The sequence below is a fragment of the Choristoneura fumiferana genome, chromosome 3 (assembly GCF_025370935.1).
Source record: "Choristoneura fumiferana chromosome 3, NRCan_CFum_1, whole genome shotgun sequence".
NCBI lineage: Eukaryota > Metazoa > Arthropoda > Insecta > Lepidoptera > Tortricidae > Choristoneura > Choristoneura fumiferana.
Window position 1 is genome coordinate 15,143,341 of NC_133474.1, and position 20,157 is coordinate 15,163,497.

The 20,157-nt window shown below is 35.4% G+C and overlaps 4 protein-coding genes across 6 annotated transcripts; 2 read left to right on the forward strand and 2 right to left on the reverse strand.

The window, feature by feature from the left end:
* The first annotated feature begins 1,799 nt into the window (after window positions 1-1,799).
* LysRS (Lysyl-tRNA synthetase) lies at window positions 1,800-7,622 on the forward strand. Its single transcript, XM_074085839.1, is given in 9 exon segments — window positions 1,800-2,012; window positions 2,233-2,468; window positions 2,471-2,607; window positions 2,804-3,055; window positions 4,603-4,995; window positions 5,521-5,703; window positions 6,032-6,192; window positions 6,974-7,214; window positions 7,426-7,622. Coding segments are annotated over 9 exon segments (1,737 nt in total). The 5' UTR covers window positions 1,800-1,977; the 3' UTR covers window positions 7,525-7,622.
* A 709-nt stretch (window positions 7,623-8,331) lies between these two features.
* On the reverse strand, window positions 8,332-9,986 carry LOC141426710 (deubiquitinase OTUD6B). Of its 2 annotated transcripts, none has more exons than XM_074085835.1 (2): window positions 9,969-9,986; window positions 8,332-9,417 (listed from the first exon to the last, which is right to left on the reverse strand). In XM_074085835.1, the coding sequence occupies exon 2, from the start codon at window positions 9,375-9,377 to the stop codon at window positions 8,517-8,519; it is 861 nt and encodes a 286-aa protein (XP_073941936.1). In that variant the 5' UTR covers window positions 9,378-9,417; window positions 9,969-9,986; the 3' UTR covers window positions 8,332-8,516. The 2 variants fall into 2 exon arrangements, with proteins under 2 accessions (XP_073941936.1, XP_073941935.1); XM_074085834.1 differs by lacking the exon at window positions 9,969-9,986 and adding an exon at window positions 9,521-9,830.
* A 426-nt stretch (window positions 9,987-10,412) lies between these two features.
* Window positions 10,413-13,743, forward strand: Paf-AHalpha (Platelet-activating factor acetylhydrolase alpha). The gene is made up of 4 exons (XM_074085838.1): window positions 10,413-10,648; window positions 10,835-11,041; window positions 11,115-11,237; window positions 11,674-13,743. Exons 1-4 carry the CDS (start codon window positions 10,583-10,585, stop codon window positions 11,953-11,955), a joined length of 678 nt encoding a protein of 225 aa, XP_073941939.1. The 5' UTR covers window positions 10,413-10,582; the 3' UTR covers window positions 11,956-13,743.
* Window positions 13,744-13,829: 86 nt separating this feature from the next.
* On the reverse strand, window positions 13,830-17,319 carry sicily (NADH dehydrogenase (ubiquinone) complex I, assembly factor 6 homolog sicily). Of its 2 annotated transcripts, none has more exons than XM_074085836.1 (5): window positions 17,035-17,319; window positions 16,705-16,942; window positions 15,297-15,529; window positions 14,311-14,473; window positions 13,830-14,074 (listed from the first exon to the last, which is right to left on the reverse strand). In XM_074085836.1, the coding sequence occupies exons 1-5, from the start codon at window positions 17,151-17,153 to the stop codon at window positions 13,895-13,897; spliced, it is 933 nt and encodes a 310-aa protein (XP_073941937.1). In that variant the 5' UTR covers window positions 17,154-17,319; the 3' UTR covers window positions 13,830-13,894. The 2 variants fall into 2 exon arrangements, with proteins under 2 accessions (XP_073941937.1, XP_073941938.1); XM_074085837.1 differs by having other exon boundaries at window positions 16,705-16,946; window positions 17,035-17,125.
* Between the last annotated feature and the right edge of the window lie 2,838 nt (window positions 17,320-20,157).

A 20,157-nucleotide genomic window follows, 5' to 3' on the forward strand; every position in this document is an offset into this window, starting at 1 on the left:
TAGAAATATTAAAAAGTAATATTGTCTATGGTTTTTTCAAATATTGATGACAGTGTCGGTCAAGTAAAAAAAATGACTATCGTGTTTTCTTTTGCTCATGTTTAATTCATTGTGTTTTTATCTTTTAATTATATTTTGCTAATACTACTGCGTGTGTGCATGATTTATTTACCTACTATATCAGATTTCTGTGGCTAATATACCAGTCGTTTTCGAAAGGCATCTGTCATTAGCAGCTATTCAAATAAAGTGATATTTAATTTGGTCGGGTGCTAGTTTTTGTCAGTTATTGTCAAAAAGCATTAGCATCGGTTAGAGTTTTTCAGGAGTTTTCTTTGCTTTTTTTATGTAAAACAGCTTTGTATTGTGATAAAAATGTATAATAAGCAGTGGTGCCATGCGTTGTCTACTTTGTGGGTGCAAGTCCAGCAGTGCAAACAAGGAAAATGCCCAAAATGTAAGCTTTCACTGGTAAGTGGTATTTTTCGTGGAATAAATCGCGTTATTATTTTAGCAGTTTTCTGCGCACGGACGTCTAAGTGTGAACATGTCATCATAGCTCCGCTGTAATTCCGATGCAGCATGTGCCTCCGCTATCTGCAGGGCTACTACGAAACTTGAAGTTCATATCGTACCGTCCCTCTCGCTCTCGTATTATACAGCGTAAGTGTCAGAGGGACCGCACGACACGAACTTCAAGTTTCAAGTTTCGTAGTAGCCCTGCTGAAGCACGACGACGTAAATACCCCTAGGCATAAGATGAAGAATTACTGCATTGACTTGCGAAAAGCAGTAAAATGACCCTGTATGTACGAGTACTACGAAGTGCATAATTCAAACTTCGTCTCTTATCGTCCCGCTGACGCTAATACCATCCAACACGAGAGCGAGAGGGACAGTACGATACGAACTTTGTCTCTCGAATTTCGTAGTAGCCCCCCCTGTTCTTCTCAGAACATTCTATTTTGTGGTCACGTCTCTTTACGCTACCTCACATTTCACATACAAAACTAATGTTACTATAGGTTAAACCCTTAAGCAAATTACCTGTTTGTATGTAAGTAGTTAGTAGTGACGTGGCCGTATAAACAAATTGACGTTCCTGATTCAAATACATATAATTTATTTGTCAAACATAGGTTAAAATAGTTGGTACATTAATCATAAACTTGTATCACTATACTGCGCCCATGGGCATACAAATATAAATGTCTTGTAGGTAGGCACATTCAGCCATGCAGTAAACTAAATAGACTAAAAAGTTGCCACAGTATCACGCATTTTCAAAAAATTACTTAAGCTCCATATTAATTCTGTGCAATAAGTTACATACAACAGGTAATTTGCTTAAATTTTTCACATATTGGGTTTTTTTTTTGGTGCTAGTAGAATAGGTTTTCTTAATATGCGAAATACAGCAGACATGATTCCAAATGCATTTTTTACTGTTCGTCTGGTTCTGCTCAAACGATAATTGAGTTCGTGGGTAAATTTATCGACAAAGTAGTGACTGACAGTGAAATGTACATCACTATTAGCACACGTACTAAAACTGACGTTTGACGTTTGACCAAAAAACGTTACATCCTTGAAATCGGATGTCGCCTTTGCAGTATAGTTGACTTTTTTTAACAAATGGCATTAGTTACATGATCGAGGAGTACAACTATATACGGTTGACTTCAGTCATATTTTGAGCTAATCTAGTGGTATAATAATATCTTTGACACGCCCATTAAATGACATGAGCTTCCATAAGCGTGTTCACGAAAAACAGGGTCGGTATTTACATGTCGTTATTATCCGGGCCGGGAAAGAGTGTCACCCCGACCCCAGCCCCAGCTAATAGGCTAGCAGATCAATTTTCAAAACTTCAAAAGCTCATTTTTAGGTTAAATAAGCATTGTTCATGGTGGATAGCCCATATTGTGCTAATTAAGCTGGTTAATTAACTTAAGTTAAAGATTATTTCCAGCCATGGCTGATACAGCAGGTGAAAAATTGTCTAAGAAGTGAGTATTGTGTGGCATTTCAAAGAAAAAACCCCTAAAAAACCGTCATGTTTGCCACGAAGTCTCTCGCTGCGTTGCCTGGGCTCTTGGCTCTAAGAAATACGTTTTCGATCAATCGATTGACAAATTTCAATACAGCAGTAAGCAAACGGTTAGCAAGCTATTCCATTATTGTATATTTTTGTAATTGCCTAAGATTATTCTTGAATATTTGTTACAGTGAATTAAAACGACGACTAAAAGCAGAACAGAAACTAAAGGAGAAGGCTGAAAAAGTAGCCCAACAACCGATAGTTAATGTTGATAAGAAAGCTAGTAAGATTGCAGAAGAGGAAATAAGTCCAAATGAATACTACAAGTTGAGGACAGCTGCTGTTGCAGCACTTAAAGAAGGCCCGAAGGACCAGCACCCTTATCCACACAAGTTCAATGTCACGATTTCTTTGGAAGAGTTCATTAAAAATACAATAATTTAAATAGTGGAGAAGTTCAAGAAAATGTAATTCTGAGTGTTGCTGGCAGAGTCCATTCCATACGAGAATCAGGTGCAAAATTGATCTTTTATGATCTAAGAGCTGAAGGAGTTAAAATTCAGGTAAATAAAAATACTTTAACAACTTTATTGTTTATTTTTCTGCTATGTCACAAACTGAGTCAACACAATAAGCCGCTCTTATTGGATAAATTGGACATAAATTTATGTTCAGCTGTTTTAGTTAAGAACTTTTTATTCGAAGAAAAGTATGAATTATTAAAATTATTTTTTTTTATCATCTATTAAATATTTTCAGGTGATGGCCAATGCAAAAATGTATGAATCTGAAGAGAAGTTTGTGACAGACACAGACAAGTTGAGGCGTGGTGATATCATTGGGTGCGTAGGCCACCCTGGCAAAACAAAGAAGGGGGAGCTGTCCATTGTGCCAAAGACTATTAAGCTGCTGTCTCCATGCCTGCACATGCTGCCCCACCTACACTTTGGTCTTAAGGACAAGGAGACTAGATTTAGGAAGAGATATTTGGATCTAATTTTAAATGATAGGGTGAGCAACTTGGAATTTATATTTATAATTTCCTAACTCACTATTAGGTACATTTTGAATCAACAATTGATAACAGATCACCAGATTTAAAAGATTTTGGGCCAAAATCCAGTTGCCTTGTACCAAATTCAGTTGTAATCTTCCAGCTGTTTTACTATTTAAGCATGACAGAGTTAAAAACTTTCACATTGGTGATAAATAAAACTTAATTTTAAATAAGGAAATCCATTTACACATTGAATGCCAAAATAGGATCAGGTCATCATCGGTTCCCACACCCATTTAAACTGTATGAAGGTGCTACGTTGTATTAGTTGGCCCCAAGCATCACTAGAACCTATGCAATTTTGTGTAGTTGGCATTCAATGTGTTGATATTAAACTCTCATCACAAATTAAAATACAGTGTAAACTCTTCATAAAGTCACTCGATTTAACAACAAACTCTTTAAAACGTCGAGATTGCTTGACTTTGGATGGTTCACTATGTTTTCTATACAATAATACACTCTACATAGCGCCACACTCACACTATTTAATAACAATCGGCATAATAAATCATTAAGCAGCACTTTCTAAGTTGCCAAAATTGATTAATACTGCAGCTGTGAGCATTCATTTGTTTGCTGTTTTGTTGTTTTATTATCTAGCACGTGTTTACTTTGACTGAAGTGCCAGGGAAATTTTGTCTTTGGTTTTTGTATAAAAAAACTTTGACATGTTTACCCGGTTACTACTTTTGTCAAGTTGTTACATGTTATCATATCACAGTATTCAGTTGCTTACAGATTTTCGAACTGTAAACATGGCGAGTAAACGAAAATCTTTGCGTATACATGAAAAATTATTTACATTTCTTTCTTTCAATTTAACAACCACTATAATGTCGAAAAGTGCTCAGTCTATTTAGCGTCGTTATGTAGAGTTTAGACTAATTGTAATTATAAAAATAGAAAACTTCAAAGATACAAGCATAAACCAGAAAACCTTACAGACCATCTGAAATAAGCAAAGGGTGGAATTTTCATAGCAATAATCAAAAGTCAAGAGGGATTGACTATTGTTTTATCAACTATTCGATCTTACCGAGTCGTTCTATCAATGTTACCGACTTAACATTAATATGGAACAATTACACCATGTCACATAATGAAATTTGATCTTGCTTGAATTTTCGTAAGTATTATTAGGTGCCTGTGTTACCAAAATGGTTAATCCTAAAAGAAAATTAATAAATAAATAAACTTAATTACAAAGGTTAGTCTACTGACAGTTACTGTTTAAAATTTCCGTTTTGGTTTTATATTTAAATTGTAATGAACACACAGGTTTATTTTCTTGGTAGCTTTTAGTGTTCCAATGTAGGGCAAAGACCTCTCCCCATATTGTGCTAACTGACAATTAAACATAGATAGTCGATAAAATACAACCGTCAATCCCTCTTGATGTTTGATTTTTGCTATAAAAATTCCGCTTCTTAGAAATAAGTAATTACTACAGCTAAAGATAATTGAACAAACATTTTAATTATCCAATTTATTTTCACAGGTTAGGCAAACATTCTACACCAGAGCAAAAATCATTGCATACATTCGACGCTTCCTTGATAACATGGGTTTTCTGGAGATTGAGACTCCAATGATGAATATGATTGCTGGAGGTGCTACCGCTAAGCCTTTCATCACCCATCACAATGATCTCAACATGGACCTATTTATGAGAATAGCACCAGAACTCTACCACAAAATGTTGGTAGTTGGTGGTCTTGATCGCGTCTATGAAATAGGAAGGCAGTTCCGGAATGAAGGCATTGACTTGACACACAATCCTGAATTCACTACTTGTGAATTTTATATGGCTTATGCGGACTACCATGATCTGATTACCATGACTGAAACAATGCTTTCTGGTATGGTAAAGAGCATTCATGGTACATACAAGGTGTGTTTAATCAATTAGGTATAGTTCTACAATGCACTATTTAAGAAAAAAAACCACCCAAGTGCGAGTTTGATTTTGTCAAAAATATATGTACATACATATACTTCGTATCAAATAAGCACCTTTATTTTTTGATTAATTGCATTTTTACCATTTTTTGCTATAGAGAGAAAATAAATACATATTATGTATACACTCAAAGGTTGACTGGCAGAGAACCCCGCAGGGATAAGTCCGCCTTTGTACTTAACACTTTACTTTTATTTATGTAACCTTTTTGTTTTTCCTTTTTGTACAATAAAGAGGATAAACAAACAAACAAACATTTTTAGCTGCCTTTCAATAAGCGTTCTTCAGATACAGACAGACGATGAGACGGCCGGTGTAGCAACATAAATAGGGGTCCTTTTCTAGGTTTGTGTTGTTAGGGATGTTGGGTAAAGAACTACCAGTAACAGACTTCTAGTTTGGGCGATATGCTTTAGCTCCAGAATCTTTGTAACTCACAAAGTTTTGGAATTTCAGATCAAATACCAACCAGATGGGCCTGAAGGTGAAGAGGTGGAAATTGACTTCACCCCTCCATTTGCCAGGGTTCCCATGATTTCCACTTTGGAGAGCATCCTGAAGGTCAAACTGCCGCCAGCTGATCAGTTGGAAACTGTTGAAGCCAATACTCTGCTCAGCCAGCTGTGTCAAAAACATGAGGTACAATTTCATTTTTCGTAGAATATGGAAATATCATTTGAAAAATTAAATGCAACTTATGCTCAAAATAAAAATCATAGAGCCATTGTTAATATTTTAATACTTTAAACTTCGGCTTCAACATTTTTCTTTATTCTGGAAGGAACTACATAATAAAGTACTGGCACTTGAGGTATCCCATCTTAGGCCTCTAGGTTGGCAACGCATCTGCAATACCCCTGGTGTTGCAGATGTTTATGGGCGGTGGTGATCTCTTACCATCAGGAGACCCACATGCTCGTTTGCCATCCAGTCAAATAAAAAAATAAAAAAATGAAATTATTTTCAGATTGAATGTCCTCCACCAAGGACTACTGCGCGGCTCCTAGACAAACTGGTGGGCGAGTTTCTTGAAGAGAAATGCATAAACCCAACATTCATAATTGACCATCCACAAATAATGAGTCCTCTCTCTAAATACCATAGAGATATTCCTGGTCTCACAGAAAGGTAATATTTTGGAGTTTTATCTATTTAATCTTTTGAGCGCCACGGTCGACAAAACGCGACAGCTGAAAATCGTTCCATAGGCGCCATGTCGGCATTACGTGGCGCCTATGGAGCGAATTTCCGTTTTTTTTTGTCGTGTGGCCGACCGTGGAGTTCAAAAGTTAATAATAAAACTCTATCACAAATTATTGCTACTGTTATTAAAGCCTGATTTATCCGTACAATACAATAGGTTTCTGTCTTAATTATCTACCTTTAAATGAGCAACTCCTGTATATACATATTTCGATGATCTCGGAAACAGCTTCAACGATTTCGATAAAAAATGGTATGTAGGGAGGGGTTTTCGATGATGAAAAATAAATCTAGCTTGGTCTTATCTCTGGGAAAACGTTTGTTATCGAGTTTTAGCCCGAGCAAAGCTCGGTCGCCGAGTACTATTATTTAGTTTACTAGTTTTGCCCGCGGTTTCGCTCGCGTGGAATTCGGTTATCGCGGGCTGCTCCCTCGGGAACTGTGCATTTTTCCGGGATAAAAAGTAGCCTATGTCACTCTCTGGTCCATAAACTACATATCTCTATGCCAAAAATTACGTCGATCCGTTGTTCCGTTTCGACGTGAAAGACGGACAAACATACGAACACACACACGTATTTATAATATTAGTGTGGATTGTATGGTGATAAGACTAAATGTAGGTAGTTTGAAAAAATCCCATGGTTTTTAAGATTATATATATTATGTTCTAAAATTAAACTATTTATTTTTTCTTTGCTTTCAGGTTTGAACTGTTTGTCATGAAGAAGGAAATATGCAATGCTTACACTGAATTGAATGACCCCGCCACTCAGAGGGAGCGATTTGAGCAGCAGGCCAAGGACCGTGCAGCCGGGGATGATGAAGCTCCTCCTACTGATGAGGCATACTGCACTGCATTAGAATATGGCTTGCCCCCTACTGGTGGATGGGGCTTGGGAGTCGACCGACTCACTATGTTCCTGACCAATTCTAACAATATTAAGGTGAGAAATTTTTTGCTCCATTTTAATTGACAAGATCAAAGTCTTGTTGCTTTCATAATATCTTTTTGAAAATTTTGGCTGATTGATGTAAATTTGTATTATTTGGGACAAACAAAACTAGAATGCAAAGATTTTTCTTCCCACATAATAAACTTATAAGTACTTTAATTTTAGTGATAATTGTGTAAAAAACTAATTTTGTACTCCACAGGAGGTGCTGTTATTCCCTGCAATGAAGCCTGATGACCCCAACAAACATAATACAGAAGATGAAAGTCAAGCACAGCCCTCTGCTCAAAATGGAGCATAATCTTAAAAGCAAAAAGTATTTATTAGCTTCCTCCAGTGTTTTTGATATTATTTGAAGTATCTTTGATTCGGTTTTTAATAAATTATTAACAAAAATGATTGAAGATTTTTATTCACCCAAATTGTTTTGCAACATCTCATGTGGGGGTAGCTGGTAATGAGCAGGCAGATAGATTGGCTAGCCTGACTGTCACAGGGGGGATTGATGGTGTCTCTAAGCCATATGGTACTGAATTAGTGCAATTGGCTAAGGGGGAGTGCTTTTCCAAATGGCAGGAACTTTTTAGTACAGCATCGTTGACAAAGGGCATTTGGTATGGTACCATGCAGAATAAGGTATTTAAAGTTCCCTGGTTTGATTGTGCCAGCCTTTCCAGGGGCCTTCTTGTGTCAGCACAACGTGTTCGATCTGGTCACATTCCACTTAATAGTTTTTTGCATTTGATGAGAGTTGTGCAATCACCTTTATGTATGGGATGTAATAAGACTGAAGACCTTATTCACTTTCTTGTGGAATGCGATCAGAATAAGGAGATCAGAGTCAGGTATTTGGATGGTATGAGCTTGTTCAATGGAGGTGTAAATGTAATTCTCAGTCTACCGCTTTCAGAGGAAGCAATGCAAATTACAGATTCATTGGACGGGCCTTTGCATCCAGAGACGTGGTTTCAGTGCAAGGGAGAGTGTAATATATGTCTGTAGTGTGGTGTATATATCTGAGGCTCCCCATGAGGCTGACATAGTCACATTTGGTGTGCTAAAGCCTTGTTAAAATATCGGAAGGGAAAAAAAAAATGTTTCTCACCACTTATTAATTTAACAATTATTTTAATATACTATGATTATATTATATACACTCCAAGTCCTTAAGAGTCTCATAGGAAGATGTTAAAGTATTTACATAGTAGCTCTAGTACATAACACAATAAAAATTAACTGATAGCACAATAAGCTTTCTAAAAACAAAATTTAATAATAATACAATTCAACACCCTATCTATCTCCTTCGCCACTATCATCCAGTGGTTGAGTTGAGTTGTAGTGTTCCCCTAACTTGTACATATGTCTATGGTACGTGATTATCAAAGGAGGCCCTTCAAACTCAGCACCCTGCTCTATAGACTCTGGTCCAGTGGCCTGGATAACATTTATAGGGCACTTCAAATAGTTTGACAAGGCTCTTATTTCAAGTTGGCCACCCCACACTTTAGTATTCACAATCTTGTTGCAATAATCATTAAACTCGCTTTCAGTGAGCATCTCAAATGTGTCAGGATTACTCATGAATGGAAGGAAGTCATCTCTGTTTTGTTTCATATACTCTGCAACTTCTTTTCGCAGTTCTTCAACACTTACTGTTTTAGACCTTGTGACAAGCAACTGATGAGCTACAGCCTGATACAAACAATCACCATCAGAAGATATAGGAAAAATCTTCAAGTATTTCTGCTTTAATTTGGCATTTATAGATTGCATTTCTAAATTTCGAGGTCCATGAAGATTTTCTTTCTCTTGTAATTTTATTTGGTTAGCTCTTTCCTTTTCTTGTTGAGATTTTTTATCTCTTCGTTTTTGTGCTTTACTCACTTTTAATATAGGAACGTCATCATCGGCACCATCAGCCACGTCATCAGCATCATCAAATTCAGCCTGTTCTTTTTCTACAGCCTTAAGTTCTTCTGTGTGGCGAAATTCAAGCTCCGATTCTAACCTAGCAATTTCGGCGGTAACTTCTTTCTTCTTAGTCTTGTCGTTTTTAGCTGCTTTCTTTAAACCTTGAATTTGTGCCTGTAACTCCTTCTTTTCTTTACGATGTCTCCCTTCAACGTCTTGTAAAGAAACTGATTGTTCCATGTCTTTATGAGTAATATAATCGGTCGCTCCTTTGGTCTCTCTATGTAACGCAAGCAATTTTACTATTGTTTTAATTAGAGCAATGTATGCATGCATGCAATAATGCCTGAATCATTCGATTTCTAAAATTAATAAATACCTACATTAAATCGAAATGTCTTTTTATACCGAAAGGTGAGTCAAAATAAACTCATATTCACTTTTTTGTTGATGAGCGAGCGGCGAAAAATAGTTGGTTTTTTAGAAAAATATGGTTCTGTCTATTGGAGGACAATTTTGCCAGTGTCTAGTAGGTTTTGCCGTTGTACGGTAAAAAAAATCTATAAAACGAAATATGAAGAATGGTGGTGGATGAACGATTTGTTATCTAAAAAATAGTGAAAGCAAATAGAAAATTGAGAATCTTCATCATCGTCAGTCCTTTCAGACAGAATCTGTCACTGTCAGTTACAATCAGCAGAGCTACTACGAAACTCGAAGTTCGTGTCGTGCAGTTCCTTTGACACTTGTACTATTTAATACGAGAGCGAGAGGGACCGCACGACACGAACTTCAAGTTTCGAGTTTCGTAGTAGCCCTGCAGGCAGTCACTCTGCCTTTCCCTCCCGTCATTGCGTAAAGATCAGAATCTCTGTTCTCTATCTAGCTATTATTTTCATTTCACCATTATAACTGTGTGGCAGACACTTTACATGTGACATTTGAGATCATGAATGGAAAGCCTTTGCACAGACTAATAAGAGATACTACGTATGAGCCTTTGATTGAATGCTTATCTTTTTTTGTCTTTTGGCATTATGATTATATTTAAGAAGCCTCCATTTTTTAAAAAAAATATCAAATTACAAGATACTTGTTTATTAATGAACTGTAAACAATTAACTAGCTGACCCTAAAGAAAGAGATACAATATAAGTGTGATGTTATGTTGATGTAATAAGGTAACTTTTCTTACTTCATTCATACCAATGTTCGACTTATATCTAGTGTGTTTATAAGCTTCTTGAATGCTTATTTTATAAATTTTTGTTCGCATTTGCTTAATCTGTGGTCGCCATTTTTCGCTGTCGTTTTCGGCTGGTTTGGTTGGTTTCGCTCATTTTATTTCGCATATCTCAACAAGTTTGTATTTCAGGCAATATAAATTGGCTTATAGCATATCAAAAGGTTGTTTAGTAATTTAGCCAGTTGTTAACTTGACGAAAATGAATCCTTGTTCTATACCTGCTCCTCAGCAAGACACCGATGGTGATGGAAGATGGAATAGCATTGTAAGTCTGAAGTTATTTGGCTACGTCTATACATGTTCAAGAGAAGCAGCGTCTGATCAATTTATAGCATGTCAAGACCATTCAACGTTTTCAAATTTTAATGGACTCTTAGACAAATTAAATTATCTCTCGTGTCTAATAGTTTACAGTTACGTGCGTTAATATTATTTTGTTTGTTTGTTGCAGCATAATAGGTTCTTATCTGATGCCAAAGGCAAAGATGGTGATGTGATTTTCATCGGAGACTCAATATTACAAGCATTGGAACATACTGACGTGTGGAACCAGTGGTTCGCGCCTCTTCATTGCCTTAACTTTAGTATCCACAATGATCAAACCCAGAACGTCCTTTGGCGCATCAAAAATGGAGAACTCGACCATGTAGATGCCAAAGTAATTATCAAAAACTATTCAACATATTTTATTTAGTGGAAATTGTTAACTTATAATAACAATGTCTTTGCAGGTCATAGTTGTGCATGTTGGAACAAACAATGTAGAAAACACACCAGAACAAGTCTGTGAAGGTATCTTAGAAATTATCAGGTCTATCAGAGAAAAACACCCAAGTGCTTATATAGTATTACCTGTAAGTATACTAACCAATGTCTCTAAACTGCCATAACAAAAAAAAAACACTTACTGTCTGTTACCTAGGAATGCATTAAAATACAATTTGAGATTTTCAAATACCTATTTAGAGCAATGGTGTCAAAATCTTGATGCTGCAAAAGATTATTTTATAAATCTACATGATAAAATTTTCATTCAAAAACTATAAAGTAGGCACCTACTTTCAATTCTCTATTTCCATCATATTTTCACCAAGTTGATGAACATAATTGTAATGAAAACTTAAGAAAGTCATTAAGATCATTTGTATGTAATCATACTTTAATACATAAGTTTAATAGGTAAATATGATGATCATAAATTTAAGCTAGATTGAAATAAAGAGTAAAAAATATTAATACCTTGTACTGGTGAAAGTGTCAAGGTTAAGTAAAGACTTTTTATTGTTTCAGAGTTTACTTCCTCGTGGTCAACATCCTAACACTCTAAGGGTAAAAAATGCTAAGATCAATGAACTGTTACGTGAAAAAGTCACCAATATGAATAGAGTAGAAATGGTACCTATAGATAAAGGATTAATTCAAAATGATGGTACAATTAGCCACCATGATATGTATGATTATCTCACTCCTACAAATGCAGCTTGCCGTAAGGCTTTTGAACCTATACATGACCTGCTTCAACAAATTCTGTTTGAGGGAGAACCCGAGAAAGACCTGACACCCTCTGAATAACAGCTGAAGCACATCATATGTATTTAAAGGTAGCTTTTCACTGAGCAAGTTCACTGTGATTGAACTATAGTACTTATAATAAGCTTATTTTTTTCTAGATGTAAGGGTAAGTGTCTACTGTCAAAATGATTAGCTTTTTTAACTTTTTACATTCCAGTAGATAATATACTATAATTTCCTAATTGGCTGTGTTTGAATAGCAGACTGTTCTCTATTATAATCACTTAAAACATTCCATGATTTTAAATAATTTATTGCATGATATTTAGTTCCTACATAGAGAAATATTTTTTGGTACAGTGAAGTGCCAAGATATTGACACAGGCAAAGTTACAAAAATATGTATACACAACCTTAATGATAAGTACATTAAGTTGTGACATATTTTTCCAACTTTGGCCCTGTCAATATCTTTGCACTTGACTGCACCTATTATTAATTAATGGACACTTTTGACAGTTAATCAAGAGCCCTAGGCATGAAATAAATATTATAATTGTATTAACCACACAGGGTGACAATATTTACCAGCCCGGATAATACAGACTTGATTTTTCATGTACACACTATTTATGGTATTTCCATGTCGGTATTATCTGGGCTGGTAAATAGTGTCACCCACCACACAGGTCCTCCTTCCAAACCAAAAATAATCCTTTATCTTGTTACTTTGCTGCTTTAGTGGTGAAGGAACAAAAGTCCATGAATTTTATTAATATGGCTGCATCAACAAGCCAGCCGTAATTGCAATTTTTTATATAATTAAAGTCAAATCCTAGATGATTCTTATTAACTGTCCACCTTTTGCTAAATTTACAGTTTGCTAGCAAGTACTTTACAGGGTTTATTACTTATATGTTTGCTCATATAAACTGAAAAATAATTCTCAATGAAAGCAAGATAATTTATGAAATAACCCTATTTATGATATTATTAGCGGCAGATTATATTATTGTTTGAGTAGGATACTTATTTATTGTAGTCTTTTAAAATTAAATATGTAGTTTTGGCAATAGAATAGTGTGATAGGGTCATTGAACAGTTGTATAATTATAATTATCACTATGGAATTGATTACACCAAAGATAATGACCATATCTCTACCAAAGTTGTAATTACCATGAAAATTAATAGAGCAGTGTAATGAAGTGAATATAACTGACTGACATTCCATTGAAAATTGGAGAAACTTTTCACATTCCTCCTCAAGAAGTGGTGAGCAAGAATGTGTATTTTGATGTTGAGTTAGGACTATAAGTCAACTTGAAAGTTATGGTGAATAGACATGCAATATTTTTGATTGGTGAATTTGAAGTTGTGAATATAACACATTCCTAGTTGTATAAGTTGTTTGCTAGTGTTATTTGATTTGTAGCTACATAAATTATAAGATTTATAAGGTACTTTTAGGTACTCTGGTTGCCAAATGTGTTGCTTGAATCTCTTAACTGTTGTAAGTATTTATTTGCATGATAAAAAAAGGCTTGAGCGTAAACAGTGCAATTATTTGTATAAAGAAATTTATTTAAAAAAGTTTTCTTATTTCTTACCCCACAAGCACAAAATTATTATCAATTTTTTTTTTTATTTATTTCACTGGATGGCAAACTAGCAAGTGGCACCACCACCCATAGACACCTGCAACACCAGGGGGATTGCAGATGCGTTGCCAACCTAGAGGCCTAAGATTGGATACCTCAAGTGCCAGTAATTTCACTGGCTGTCTTACTCTCCACGCCGAAACACAACAGTGCAAGCACTGCTGTTTGAAACAGCAGGATTAGCAAGCAAGATGCTGGTAGCAATCCGGGCGGACCTTGCACAAGGTCCTACCACCTGCAAAAATTTTCTAAGACAACTACAATGAAATAAAGTTCATAGTGGAAATCATTTATTCATAAATAAAAGCTTTCTACATGAGAATGCGAACTAAGGAAATTCAATATTTGTTCATTAGCCTCTTAAAATAGAAACTAAAAGGAAGAGTAGCATTTCCTCTGGCAAGTGACTGATGGAACACATCAAAATTGCATTTTTGTAACTTGTCTAAATAAGATTGGACTGCAATAGCAGGTAGAAATATTTGATTTGCTATCTTTGGCACAGTTATACTTCTTGCCTGAAATGAAAATATTTTATCAATAGAAGATAGGACACAAAATGAATTGTATTTATTTAAGTTTTTGTTAAAAATTTCATTTTTGTATAAATCCATTGTCATATACCCTTCACATGTAAATCAAATTTCAAGTTAATCCAACCACTGGAAGTGTATCAAAATTGTGAAAAACAATGAAATAAATATTATACAAGGTGAAGCTAAAGCTTGTAAAAACAAACAGCAACTTAAGATACCTTTCGCAAATGATTGTTTGCAGTAGTTGCAATTTCAAAAGTAACATTTCTGATGTTTTCACTATCCACACCTCTTAAAACAGACTCTTGGCTAACTTGATGTTTCATTAACAAGTCCATAGGGAGGTAAACCATTTTGTGACGACTTGCTACTTGGACAGATCTGTAAACAAAGTATAGGTATATAGGTAACACAGGTTCCCTGTCACCATGCAAGAATACTTGTTCATTGATTCATGAACAAATCAGACCAGGGTTAACGTTGCATCCATGAAATATGTGATTTAATTCCTTATATGCCTAAGACACTACAAACTTTAAGGCTTTGTTCCCAGCCAGTCCAGTGGCACACATATGTACTACATTCAAAAGTGATGTGATGAAGTGTATAATGCAACGGCTAATAAAATTACATTTATCTTTATGGCAATTTGAATTGTTCATCATCATCATCAGCCGAAAGACAACCACTGCTGCACAAAGGCCTCAACTTAGAGTGCCACAATGAATGACAACTCCCTACTTGCATCCACTGGTTGCCTGCAACTCTCACAATGTTGTCTGTCCAGATGGCCAGACAACTACTACAAATAGTGGGAGGTCTGCCAACTGCTGTTATACCACGCGCCATATAAATCTGCCTAAAAGTTCATTACTTAATACTCAGTTTTGACGCATTTTAGAGCTACATTTTTTATGCGACGTCTTTACGTTACTCCTGGATTGTGTTCGAAACGCTTAACGGTATAGTGTTTATTCAATTATTGGAATTATACCTATATAGTTTTTGTGGTACTAGTCTAACAATGAACTTTTAAGCAAAGTTAGGCGGTGAAAGGTATATCTTATATGAATGAGAAATTATGTTGATCAGAGAAGTTTGCCTAATAACTTTTACTATAAGCACTCAAATCATTTCTTGTCAAATGCTCAAATCATGCACAACTGCCATTGTGTTTATCTATTACATCAAACTCAACAGATACCTTAAAATGTTAGCAATCCCTTGTGCTTTCCCCAAATGGGAAGCTGCATGATCGGCGTGCACATTAGCCACACTAGCGACGCTTAATATTGAATAGTAAATAGCAGATACGGAATCCTCAGCATATTTTTCAATGTCTTCAATGCTTTTAAAATACTTCGACTTTATTAAATTGTGTCTGGAAGTTATGAGTCTTTCCAAATTTCGTTTAGGTATCTTGTAACAGCTACAAATCTGAAATTAATAATGGTTAACTAGATTATCATATAAATATAAATAAATAAATAAATATTACGGGACAATTCACACCAATTGACCTAGTCCCAAAGTAAGCTTAGCAAAGCTTGTGTTATGGGTACTAAGCAACGGATAAATATAATTATATAGATAAATACATACTTAAATACATAGTAAACACCCAAGACCCGAGAACAAACATTCGTATTTTTCATACAAATATCTGCCCCGACACGGGAATGGAACCCGGGACCTCAAGCTTCGTAGTCAGGTTCTCTAACCACTAGGCCATCTGGTCGTCATATCACTATCAAGTCAGTTCACAATTTCTTTATATCCTACTAATATTATAAATGTGAAAGTATGTGAGTGAGTGAGTATGTTTATTACTTCTTCACGTTGAAATGGCTGAACAGATTTGGATGAAATGAAATGAAAGTTTATAACCTGGATTAAAACATATGATACTCTTTATCCCGATATTTCCACAGGATAGGGATAAAATCTCTAAATAACAATCGCTGGGCTTAAGTCATGAAATTTGGTTGGTTTGGTAGCTGGACGTCTGGAATAACACATAGCCTACTTTTTAATCCGATATTCCCACAGGATAGGGATAAAATCTCGAAACAACAACCGCTGGGCTTAAGAGTCATGAAATTTGACCATGATTGTTTTTAATGTAACTTCAATGAAAACAACAATTTAACTTTCGGGAATTCTCATGGGAATTTTTAAAAATCCAGATTTTCATTTCAGCTACTGGACCTAATGAGTTACGTGTGCGAAGCCGCGGGTAAATACTAGTTAATAGGCCAATCAACTATTTTACCGACACTGGGCGTCTCCTGTGTTACCAAAATTGTCTCTAGCGTTACCAAAAAAATGTACTTCCCACAAGATATTTCACGGTTTAATAGCTTAAACTTATTCATGTACACCATTTATTAAATTACAGAAAAAACATGTTTACTTTCAAAAATCTGCAATTGTTTGAAAAATGTCGCGGACAGATTAGTGTCGGTAAAAAAGTTGATTGGCCCTAATAATAAAACCACATTTCGGGCAATACGGCCCGTACAATAAATACCTTACAGTACAGACTAACATATTAAAATCAACAAACACAATATTTAAAACAAAATAATTATTATTAACTTAATTTTTGCGACCTTAAACAATTCCTGGGCAACAGGGTTAGCTGGTACATTGCGTAAAGTTTGGTCTTTCTTAAAAATGGCACTTAAAGTATCTTGCCAGAATTGCAGCCGAAATAAGGCAGTCTGAGGATCAGTTGTCTGGTCTTGTACTCTGGCGATTTCTACATTAAACGCTCGTACTACCAGCGTTGGTGAACGAATAGCTTTTGTCATCAATAGCGTAGCCAAAAAGTTTTCATAATCGTGCAGTCTATCTGTAAAATAAAAATTTAAGTACCAGAAGATGTTTCGTATAAAATAATTTACAAATGTATAGTTGTTCCACTATAGAAGTTAAGATACCTCACAATATTTGTACAATAGGATAGAGCGTCTGCATCAGAAGTGGTAGTTTTTGTGGCCACTGATCGTATTCTAACAAGTTGTGCTAATCTAAAAGTTCGTTTTAATAAACTGCCCATATTTGAACCACTTCTAGAACTTTTAAAAAATAAATACTGTAATGCAGTTATTTTTCGTTTTGCTTTCTTATTGAGGTTATGTTATGTTATGTTTAAAAGGAAACGAAAGAAAATATTGATTTTTTTTTCTCAATTGGCTTTGGCTGGCACAATGGCAGGCAATAGGTTTTTTTTTCTTTATCTGTCACCTCTGGGAAAACGCAAGAATTGATGGCCATACAGCCACGCCACGTATTCGATCAACATTTGCCCTACCCTAACGTAGTTAGAAGAGATAAGAGCAGAGATACACGATAGAAAGAAAGAGAGGCAACTTGTAAGTTAATACGACTGTGCATTGAAGATTGTGCCAATGAGGGCTATCGTTTTTTGTCTCACTAGATGGCGCACTGTATTGCGTGAGGTTTTTAAGTATGGCTTTCAAAGTCTGTTATTACGGGCGTGAAAACATAGTTTAGATTAAAATCATATTTAATACACCTTAAAACCGTACCATAAAAATATCGAGCATGCCACAGTGTTGCATAGTCCCCGTTTTGTTCGGAAAAAAGGGACGACAAAGGTTTCTGAAAGACAAAACTGTCTCAAAATACAGACATTCATTGCCCAGGAACCCATATTCAGGAAGCATTTTCACGAAGTTTTAGAATTATACCTATCTTCAAATATTTATACCTAACGTTTTTTCCATACAAACTTGCACTCCCCTTTATACCCCTTTAAGGGTAGAATTTTTAAAATGGTGAAAAATGTATCCACTTATATATTTTGACGTATATTTTCCCCAAGGTTTATGATGGAGTATTCTAGAATTGAAAGGGTCAGTTAAAATATGGATTAATTTAGATTTATTTGCAATAATAAAATATAAATCTACATAATTTGTACTATAATACTATTTTATCGTCCAAATAGTGTTTACCCGCGGCTTTGCACACGTAAATCATTAGGTCCAGCAGCTGAAATACCGAGATTTTTAAAAATTCCCGTGGGAATTCCCGAAAATTAAATCGTTGTTTTCATTGACATTACATTAAAAACAATCATGGTCAAATTTCATGACTCTAAGCCCAGCGGTTATTAGTTCGAAATTTTATCCCTATCTCGTGGGAATATCGGGATAAAAAGTATCCTATGTTTTAATCCAGGTTATATACTATTATTATACTATATATACTATATTTGCTAAATTTCATCTAAATCCGTCCAGCCTTTTCAGCGTGAAGAAGTAACAAACATACTCACTCACTCACTCACAAACTTTCACATTTATAATATTAGTAGGATTAGTACGAATAGTAGGATATAGTAGGAAGTAGGATAGTAGGATAGGATTAGAAACCTTTATAAACCTTCATTAAATAGTGTAACTTAACACAAATAATTCATATGTACGAATAAATTAATAGGTATGCTTATGAATACGCTCTACGACCTGAACCAATAAAATTTCCCAATTTGCAGAGCCAGCCATAATTATCGGTAAGTAAGGTTGGTTCAGTCAAATAATTAGTTTTGTAGGTACAGCACTAAATTTCCAGAGGCTAGACCGACTTCGGTGAGGAAAAAATTATCATATCAATCTATATATATAAAACTCAAAGGTGACTGACTGACATAGTGATCTATCAACGCACAGCCCAAACCACTGGACGGATCGGGCTGAAATTTGGCATGCAGGTAGATGTTATGACGTAGGCATCCGCTAAGAAAGGATTTTTCCAAATTCCCACGGGATAGGGAATAAATGGGATTTATATTTTCACTTTGAAATGGCCCTATTTCCGTAACTATAATTATTAGAAACTTCAAATTTGGCATGCAAGTAGGTAATAGGTACTAACAGCTAAAAACACTTTTCAAGATTTTACGAAATTCCCACGGGATAGTGAATAAATGGGATTTGTATTTTCACTTTTAAATAATGACCCTATTTCCGTAACTATAATTATTACGGACTTCAAATTTGGCGAAAAAGTAGGTACCTAATACTAACAGCTAAAAACAATTTTCAGGATTTATCAAAATTCCCACGGGTTAGGAAATAAAATAGGATTTATATTTTCACTTCAAAATGGCCCTATTTGCGTAACTATAATTATTAGAAACTTCAAATTTGGCATGCAAGTAGGTAATACTAATAGGTAAAAACTGTTTCAAAGATTTTCCGAATATCCCACGGGATAAAACGAATAAAGAGAATTTTATATACCAACTGAAGCAGAAAACGCATAAGCTAATCCAATAAAACTGGGGACTGGAGATTTGGCAAACTGATGTAAATCTGGTAACAATTATTTAGCAGTGACATCCTGTTCATCCTGGCGAGGATCGTCCCCATAGAAGGGAACTCCTCAAAAGGCACACGCAAAAGATTTTACATGATTGTTAAATTGCGTTTATATTATATACACCGCCTGATGCTGCAGCCAGGGTCGTCTGCTGATGACGGAACTCCTCAAGGGCTGATAGCATAGATACGAAATTTTACATGTACGTTCAACGAGCTGACACAATTACTTTGCCCACCCGCGACCTTCATGATAGCTACTTTTGTGCCCATGCAATGTGTGTTCATGCAGTTCCTCCACCTCCACACTGTAAGAACACACAAATCACACAAATCCATCTATCACCACCACCACTTTACACTGACGCGTTTCGAACTCAACGAGAGCTCATTTTCAGAGCAACACAACCGTTCAGCATGCTACGGTGTGAAATTTGGCATAGATGGACCTAAAGTAATGCAGAGGTGCACTAGGGTGCACTACTTTACAATTTCTCGGGATATAATCCTATATGGTGTATGAAGTCGCGGGCAAAAGAAACGCGTAGTACTTTAACGTTTTCTAAAATTTCAACCCTGAATCAGCGAAGCAGGGTTTCAAAGCTGGTAAGAATCATAATTAATTTTTACGTATGTAGGTTGATTTTTGTATTACAAAATTTGCACCATCTGTCTAAAGGAAAATCTGTCCGTATTTGTATTTCCATGTAATCC